General features: G+C 51.7%; 2 protein-coding genes across 2 annotated transcripts in view; one reads left to right on the top strand and one right to left on the bottom strand.

The window, feature by feature from the left end:
• Positions 1-214: 214 nt before the first annotated feature.
• On the top strand, positions 215-1,962 carry MAP1LC3A (microtubule associated protein 1 light chain 3 alpha). Its single transcript, XM_024128447.3, has 5 exons — positions 215-497; positions 821-876; positions 956-1,062; positions 1,354-1,523; positions 1,796-1,962. The coding sequence occupies exons 1-4, from the start codon at positions 458-460 to the stop codon at positions 1,514-1,516; spliced, it is 366 nt and encodes a 121-aa protein (XP_023984215.1). The 5' UTR covers positions 215-457; the 3' UTR covers positions 1,517-1,523; positions 1,796-1,962.
• A 193-nt stretch (positions 1,963-2,155) lies between these two features.
• PIGU (phosphatidylinositol glycan anchor biosynthesis class U) overlaps positions 2,156-8,850 on the bottom strand; it is a 120,674-nt gene continuing 113,979 nt past the window's right edge. The window contains exon 12 of the mRNA XM_024128344.3: positions 2,156-2,585. Coding sequence (XP_023984112.1) covers positions 2,472-2,585 — 114 coding nt within the window. The 3' untranslated portion in view covers positions 2,156-2,471. The remainder of the gene's footprint in view (positions 2,586-8,850) is intronic.

Below are 8,850 nucleotides of genomic sequence, written 5' to 3'. Positions count from 1 at the left end.
GCTCTCCCCGCCGCCAGAGCTGCGAGCCTGCTCCCCCAACGGCCTCGCAGGCTTTCTAGTCTCCCCTCAGCCCGGACCTCAGGGAGAAGACCGCACCCACCCCGCCCACCTCTGCGCAGGCCGTGACGTCACGGGACTGTGACGCGCCCTGGGAGCCCCCGCCCCTTCGCGGCGCTGGGCCGGGACTCCAGGCTCTCTGCGCCGTGACGTCACGGGTCCGGGCGGGCGGACTTTGCGTCGGCCCAATGGGAGCGGCGCGCCGGCCTCCCCTTTAAGGAATGTTGTGACCTGACGTCAGCCGGGCGAGTTACCTCCCCGAGCCGCCGTCGCCGGGCTCAGCGCGAGCCTCGGAGCCCTTGAGCGCGAGGCGCGGAGCCCCCGGAGCCCCCGAAACGCAGCCACATCCCTCGTCGCGCGCCCCAGAGCCCCGGCCTGCGCGCCCCGCCGGGCCGGCGCGATGCCCTCAGACCGGCCTTTCAAGCAGCGGCGGAGCTTTGGTGAGGCCCGGCGGGCGCTCTGCGAGCGCGGGGTGGGGGCGTGGGGGCTGGGGGGTGTTGGCCGACCGACCCGACTGCCGCAGATGACGTCAGCTCCGTGACGTCAGGCTCGGCTGGAGCTGGACCCTCGGGATGGGAAGCAGGCTGGGGCCTGGGCCGGGGCCTCCGCCTCGCATCCCGGTCCTGTGCCCGGGCCTTAGGGCCCGACGGCTCCGGGGGCGGGGGCTTCGGGGAGGCGGGGTCGGGGCCGCCCCTCGGGTACTGGCAGGGCGGAACCGCGAGGAGGACCTCGGCCGGGCCTCATCCCCGACTGCTGTCTGCAGCCGACCGCTGTAAAGAGGTGCAGCAGATCCGCGAGCAGCACCCCAGCAAAATCCCGGTGAGTCCCGCCGCCCCCTCCCATCCCCGCCCGGCCCAGGCCCCGCCTCGGGCTCACTCATCCCCCGCCCCGCTCCCAGGTAATCATCGAGCGCTACAAGGGTGAGAAGCAGCTGCCCGTCCTGGACAAGACCAAGTTCCTGGTCCCGGACCATGTCAACATGAGCGAGTTGGTCAAGATCATCCGGTGCGCGGGCAGCAGCTGTCAGAGGGGGATTGGGTCCTGCTGGGGTCAGGCAGGGGGCTGGGTCCTTCTGAGAAAGAAGGGGTGGGGGTGGGGCACTGGAACGGGAGCTGGGTCCCTGTTGTGGGGAGGTTGGGAAAGGTCAAGGTCAGGGCTGGGGTCAGTGTCCGGTCAGAGGCGAGAGCCTCGAGAGTGTGAGGTGGAGGATTAGGATCATTTTGGGGAGCGGGTGAGGGCTATACTCGCCCAACAGCCAGGCCCCTCACGGTTGGCTTGCCCTCCCGCCCACCTCAGGCGCCGCCTGCAGCTGAACCCCACGCAGGCCTTCTTCCTGCTGGTGAACCAGCACAGCATGGTGAGCGTGTCCACGCCCATCGCTGACATCTATGAGCAGGAGAAGGACGATGACGGCTTCCTCTACATGGTCTACGCCTCCCAGGAAACCTTCGGCTTCTGAGCCAGCAGTAGGGGGGTTGGCTTGGGAGTGGGGGGTCCTGTCAGGCTCTGCCCAGGTAGCTCCTGGCACCTGAACTGAGCTGCCTCTGCCCCTGCCCCTGGTGGGCTGGGCGGGGATGCCACGTCCTAGCCAGGGGGCACCAACCGCACCTACCCTGCCCCTGGGTGGATCCTGGCCCAGTCATGTTAGGGTTGCCCCTCTGGGTGCTGGCTGGGATGGGGGGAGGTTGGGAGCTGCCCCTAGCACCCCTGCTCTGTGTGGTTTGTCTTTTTTTTTTAGGCCCCTGCCTGTCTGCCCATCTGTCCCTCCCCGACCTGAGGTGCTGCCCGTGCCTGGACCTGCCCACCCCTGAAGGACTGGCCCCTGGCTCACCCAGTCCTGACATGGTGTATGGATCTGTGGTCATTGTTCCTTTGCAGAATAAAGATTGCTCAGGCCTGCCTGGCCCTTTGCCTCCAGCTGCTTGGGGAGTGGGGAGGGCTGCCCCACACCATTCTCAGCTGACCGGTGCGCAGACCCGTGTTCTGTGGACTCAGAGCTCATTCGGGAATCCCACACCTCTGTGTAGTGCACCATGGTGGTATTAGGGGCCAAGCCCCCCGCTTCCAGGAGTGCAGTTTAGTTCCAGGGCAGACGTTGCATAACAAAAAACATTTATTAAGTAGCCACAACCTAACAAACCCTGCTCATCTGCTTCTTCCCCTTTCCTGCTTGGGAGGGGGGGCTCCTTGGTGTGCAGAGCCACAAAGTGGGGAGTCCAAGTGGAGACGCTCCTGGCTACTCCCCACAGGCCTTGCTGCCAGCCTCGGCTCCTCACCGGTACCAGATATTTGTGACCCTGGACTCAAACCTCATCTGCCCAGGACTTCCCTGCTGGCAGCTCTGGTTAGATGGCTTGGCCCAGCTTCTGGCCCTTTCACCCCTGAAGTCCGTGCAGCCCTGTGCCCAGCCAGGCCTACTTGAGCACAAGCATGGCCTCCGTGCCGTCCTTGGTGGTCAGGTAGAGACCATGTGTGAGGTAGTACTCCCGCCGCAGGAAGGCATAGAAGTAATCAGAGATGAGCAGGATCTGGGGGGAGAGAGATGTGAGAAGCTTCATGATACCTTCCCCTGAACTTTGGATCTCCGAGGGGCTAGGTAGGTGTTGGGGAGACCCTGCCCAGGGACCCTGCACCTCAGGGCCTACACCACCCTTCAAGGGTCTCACCGGCACCGCAGAAGTTGCCCTACTGCCCTTCCTCCTCCTACCAAGGTCTATGCTTCCATCCCAAGCCCTGGCCTGTGAACTCCAGACTGGTGCTCCTTCGTCTCACCTCCTGGGTGCCCACTGGCCCTTCCACCCCAGCCAAGTCCCCTATCAATCAAACCTGCTTCTCCCACTGGGAACCCATATCCCCCTTCCTCCATCCAGGTGTTCAGGCCATAGAATCAGCAGACTTGTCTCCTCCCATACGCCAAGCCACCAAGCCTGTCAGTTCTATTTCTATCTGTCCCCGCAGCTACCACCCTGGACAAAGCCACTGTCATCTGAACAACAGTGGTCTCCTCTCTGGGCTTCCTGATCTCAAACCTCCCACCCTAGCAGCAGAGGTTGCTTTTTAAGACAAATCTGGTCATGTTACTTCCCAGCTTAAGGTCCTCTAAAGGCTTCCCATGGCTCTTAGGGTGAAGATCAAGCTCTCTGGGGCTCTGAGGCCTTGCACTTGGACCCTGCCCGTGTACGTGCTTCAGCCTCTGCCGTGCTCCACCTCAGCTCCAGCCACACTGGCCTGTTCCCTTCCAATGCAGGATCTTTGCTGTCTCCGCTGCCTGGAATGTTCTCTTCCCCTTTCATCTAGTAAACACCTGCTTGCCCTTCAGGCCTCAGGAAGGATCACTTCCACAGAGAAGCCCTCCCTCACACCCCAGACTGGGTCTTGGTACCATTAACTTTTATCTGGTAGCACAAACTCATCCAAATTGCAGTTTTGCATTCATCTGTGAGACTGCCTGATGACTGTGGCTCCTCCCCTGGCCTGGGCAGGGTCCCTGAGTGATTCTGCCACCATGGTGTCTGTGCCCAGCTTGGTCTGTCTTTTCTGTCTGGGCCTCAGAATAGAAAGGGCCCTAGCAGCTCAGCCCACCATCCCCCTCACTGAGGCCCAGAGGGGAACAGGGACTTGCCAAGGTCCCCCGAACACTGGGCCCGCAGTCTTACAAATCCATTCATCCCAAGCTCCCAGGACCTCCAGTGCCTGGAACAGGAGGGGCAGGGCCCAGCCCTACAGAAGGATGAGGGGAGAGGGGCTCACCACTGCAGATACCACCAGTTCTCAGGCACTTACAAGCCTCTCAGATTATCATCACCAATCACCTTGGCACAGATGGGGCGACGTAAGCCCAGAACTGGGGGAGCACCTGGCTAGGGCCTTACAGCAAGACAGAGGTTGACCCTGGCATCTCAGCCTCTGACCCACAGACCCCTGTTCTGGGAAGCCTCTCTCACACTGTGGGCAGGAAAGAGAGCAAACCCACACCATGGCCTCAGGACAAGGACCTGCCATTCTGCCACCACAGGAATCCATCTGGAAGGATGATGGTTCCCATCTTACAGATGAGGAAATTGAGACACAAAGGTTCAACAGTTGGCCTAAGGCTATACTGGGAGAGCTGGACTAGTGGCTATAACCCTGCAAGGCAATGTACCTGGGGCCCAGTGTGCAAAGGGACCAGAACTCTGCCACTGAGGGTGTCGTCAGAGCAGAGAGCCCAGGGAGCCCCTGAAGCCTTGCGCCGCAGCTGCCCATGGGGCGTAGTTACCACAGTGAAGGCTGCCCTCACCCCCTGCAGCCCCTTTCTCATCCAGGCCCAAGGTGTCAAGTCTGAGGAGGCGGAGCCTGGAGCTGGTCGGGGTTGATCCCCGAGCCAGGTCAGATGAGGGGCAGGTGCAAAGTCACAGTTAACAACAAAACAATTCCAATGTCACACACGATCAGCTGGTCAAATAGGAAGTCAAAACACTAGGTTATTAGTTTGAACCATATGAAACTGCCAATTTTGCAGATCAAAAACGGTTGAGTATTGACAATTTCATATGGTTCGACTTAATATAAAATGGAAAAAAAAATCAAGAAATAGTAGAGTAAGTATACAATCTAGAAGCACCAGAACAAATAACTATAGGACCTTAGGGAGCTATTCTTTTTCCTTGTAAGCCTTAACTTTGTAAATTATGTATACATGTTACATTGATAAAAATAAAAATCCAATTAAAAACAATCAGCCGATAAATGATTGAATAAGTAAATAAATAAACAAGGGAGAATTCCTTTTGTAATCCTTACAAAAGAGTTCCAAATAATATATGTAGAGACTCTCCCCTCGGGAGGTGGAGCTTAATTCTTGCCCACTCCCCACCCCCTGCCCCCGAGGGTAGGCTAGACTTCGTGACTCACTTCCAAAGAACAGGGAAAGAGAAAATAGTAACTGTGCACTGGAGAAGCCTGGCAAACACTATCTTAACCAAATGATGAAGGGTAAACGGCATGAAGTGTGGCTAGTGTGTACTGCCTGAGCATTCCAAAAACCTAAAACGCGGCCTCATGATGAGAAAAGCATCAGACAAACCCAGAGGGGACACTCTACAGGATACCTGGGCACTGTTCCTCAAGACTGTCCATGTCACGAGAAATAAGGAAGGACAGAGTGTGAGCAGAGGACATGGGGGCGATGTGGCAACTAAGTGTAATGTGGTACCTGGGACTGGATCCTGGGAGAAAAAGAAGACAATACAGGGAAAACTGGTGAAATCCACGTCAAATCTGGAGTTTACTTAGTTGTAACGTACCAGGGTCAGTTTCTTGGTTTTGACAAACATACCATGGTAATATAAGATGTTAAAAATGTGGGAAACTGGGTTGGGGGCATATGAGAACTCTCTGTACTACCTAAAATTATTCCAAAATTTAAAAGTTTATTTTAAAAAGCAATGTACTACTGTTATATGCAACAACATGAATGAGCCTCAAAAATATTTTGCTGAGTGAAAGAAGGCTTCAGGAAATGTACATTAAGATTTGTGTTTTTCCATTAATAAAGGAAACTGAAGATGATGCAAAGAAATGGAAAGATATCCCATGTTCTTGGATTGGAAGAATTAATATTGTTAAAATGGCCATACTACCCAAAGCAATCTACAGATTTAACGTGATCCCTATCAAATTACCCATAACATATTTCACAGAACTAGAACAAATAATCCTAAAATTTATATGGAACCATAAAAGACCCAGAATTGCCAAAAGGGCCCTAGCAGCTCAGCCCACCATCCCCCTCACTGAGGCCCAGAGGGGAACAGGGACTTGCCAAGGTCCCCCGAACACTGGGCCCGCAGTCTTACAAATCCATTCATCCCAAGCTCCCAGGACCTCCAGTGCCTGGAACAGGAGGGGCAGGGCCCAGCCCTACAGAAGGATGAGGGGAGAGGGGCTCACCACTGCAGATACCACCAGTTCTCAGGCACTTACAAGCCTCTCAGATTATCATCACCAATCACCTTGGCACAGATGGGGCGACGTAAGCCCAGAACTGGGGGAGCACCTGGCTAGGGCCTTACAGCAAGACAGAGGTTGACCCTGGCATCTCAGCCTCTGACCCACAGACCCCTGTTCTGGGAAGCCTCTCTCACACTGTGGGCAGGAAAGAGAGCAAACCCACACCATGGCCTTAGGACAAGGACCTGCCATTCTGCCACCACAGGAATCCATCTGGAAGGATGATGGTTCCCATCTTACAGATGAGGAAATTGAGACACAAAGGTTCAACAGTTGGCCTAAGGCTATACTGGGAGAGCTGGACTAGTGGCTATAACCCTGCAAGGCAATGTACCTGGGGCCCAGTGTGCAAAGGGACCAGAACTCTGCCACTGAGGGTGTCGTCAGAGCAGAGAGCCCAGGGAGCCCCTGAAGCCTTGCGCCGCAGCTGCCCATGGGGCGTAGTTACCACAGTGAAGGCTGCCCTCACCCCCTGCAGCCCCTTTCTCATCCAGGCCCAAGGTGTCAAGTCTGAGGAGGCGGAGCCTGGAGCTGGTCGGGGTTGATCCCCGAGCCAGGTCAGATGAGGGGCAGGTGCAAAGTCACAGTTCACAACAAAACAATTCCAATGTCACACACGATCAGCTGGTCAAATAGGAAGTCAAAACACTAGGTTATTAGTTTGAACCATATGAAACTGCCAATTTTGCAGATCAAAAACGGTTGAGTATTGACAATTTCATATGGTTCGACTTAATATAAAATGGAAAAAAAAATCAAGAAATAGTAGAGTAAGTATACAATCTAGAAGCACCAGAACAAATAACTATAGGACCTTAGGGAGCTATTCTTTTTCCTTGTAAGCCTTAACTTTGTAAATTATGTATACATGTTACATTGATAAAAATAAAAATCCAATTAAAAACAATCAGCCGATAAATGATTGAATAAGTAAATAAATAAACAAGGGAGAATTCCTTTTGTAATCCTTACAAAAGAGTTCCAAATAATATATGTAGAGACTCTCCCCTCGGGAGGTGGAGCTTAATTCTTGCCCACTCCCCACCCCCTGCCCCCGAGGGTAGGCTAGACTTCGTGACTCACTTCCAAAGAACAGGGAAAGAGAAAATAGTAACTGTGCACTGGAGAAGCCTGGCAAACACTATCTTAACCAAATGATGAAGGGTAAACGGCATGAAGTGTGGCTAGTGTGTACTGCCTGAGCATTCCAAAAACCTAAAACGCGGCCTCATGATGAGAAAAGCATCAGACAAACCCAGAGGGGACACTCTACAGGATACCTGGGCACTGTTCCTCAAGACTGTCCATGTCACGAGAAATAAGGAAGGACAGAGTGTGAGCAGAGGACATGGGGGCGATGTGGCAACTAAGTGTAATGTGGTACCTGGGACTGGATCCTGGGAGAAAAAGAAGACAATACAGGGAAAACTGGTGAAATCCACGTCAAATCTGGAGTTTACTTAGTTGTAACGTACCAGGGTCAGTTTCTTGGTTTTGACAAACATACCATGGTAATATAAGATGTTAAAAATGTGGGAAACTGGGTTGGGGGCATATGAGAACTCTCTGTACTACCTAAAATTATTCCAAAATTTAAAAGTTTATTTTAAAAAGCAATGTACTACTGTTATATGCAACAACATGAATGAGCCTCAAAAATATTTTGCTGAGTGAAAGAAGGCTTCAGGAAATGTACATTAAGATTTGTGTTTTTCCATTAATAAAGGAAACTGAAGATGATGCAAAGAAATGGAAAGATATCCCATGTTCTTGGATTGGAAGAATTAATATTGTTAAAATGGCCATACTACCCAAAGCAATCTACAGATTTAACGTGATCCCTATCAAATTACCCATAACATATTTCACAGAACTAGAACAAATAATCCTAAAATTTATATGGAACCATAAAAGACCCAGAATTGCCAAAGCAATCCTGAGGGAAAAGAACAAAGCAGGAAGCATAACTCTCTCAGACTTCAGATGACACTACAAAGCTACAGTAATCAAAACAGTAAGATACTGGCACAAAAAAAGACATATGAATCAATGGAACAGAATAGAGAGCCCAGAAATAAATCCACACACCTATGGTCAATTAATCTTTGACAAAGGAGACAAGTATATACAATGGGAAAAAGACAGTCTCTTCAGCAAGGGGTGTTGGGGAAAGTTGGACAGCTGCATGAAATCAAAAGTTAGAACACACCTCACACCACACACAAAAATAAACTCAAAATAGCTTAAAGACTTAAACATAAGACATAACACCATAAAACTCCTAGAAGAGAACATAGGCAAAACATTCTCTGACATAAATTGTACCAATGTTTTCTTAGGTCAGTCTCCCAAGGCAATAAAAATAAAAGCAAAAATAAACAAAGGGACCTAATCAAACTTACAAGCTTTTGCACAGCAAAGGAAACCATAAACAAAATGAAAAGACAAGCTACAGAATGGGAGAAAATATTTGCAAATGATGTGACCGACAAGGGCTTAATTTCCAAAATATACAAACAGCTCATAGGACTCAACAACAACAAAAAAAACAACCCAATTGAAAAATGGGCAGAAGAACTAAATAGACATTTCTCCAAAGAAGACATACAGATGGCTAACAGGCACATGAAAAGATGACATGAAAAGATGCTCAACATCACTAATCATTAGAAAAATGCAAATCAAAACTACAATGAGGTATCACCTCACACTGGTCAGAAGAGCCATCATTAAAAAGTCTACAGAGAAGAAAAAGAAATAAAAGGAATCTAAATCAGAAAAGAAGAAGTAAAAGGGGATACA

This window comes from Physeter macrocephalus, chromosome 14, assembly GCF_002837175.3.
Source record: "Physeter macrocephalus isolate SW-GA chromosome 14, ASM283717v5, whole genome shotgun sequence".
In the NCBI taxonomy this organism is placed as follows: domain Eukaryota; kingdom Metazoa; phylum Chordata; class Mammalia; order Artiodactyla; family Physeteridae; genus Physeter; species Physeter macrocephalus.
Note: the sequence above shows the minus strand (reverse complement) of the source record. Positions and strands in the feature narration are given on the sequence as shown.

What these genes read in the sequence shown, in the direction of transcription:
- MAP1LC3A (XM_024128447.3), top strand. Translation starts at nt 458, where the DNA reads ATGCCCTCAGACCGGCCTTTCAAGCAGCGGCGGAGCTTTG. An exon ending in CAAGCAGCGGCGGAGCTTTG is followed by an intron (nt 498 to 820) that starts GTGAGGCCCGGC and finishes TGCTGTCTGCAG; the next exon opens with CCGACCGCTGTAAAGAGGTG. An exon ending in GAGTTGGTCAAGATCATCCG is followed by an intron (nt 1,063 to 1,353) that starts GTGCGCGGGCAG and finishes CGCCCACCTCAG; the next exon opens with GCGCCGCCTGCAGCTGAACC.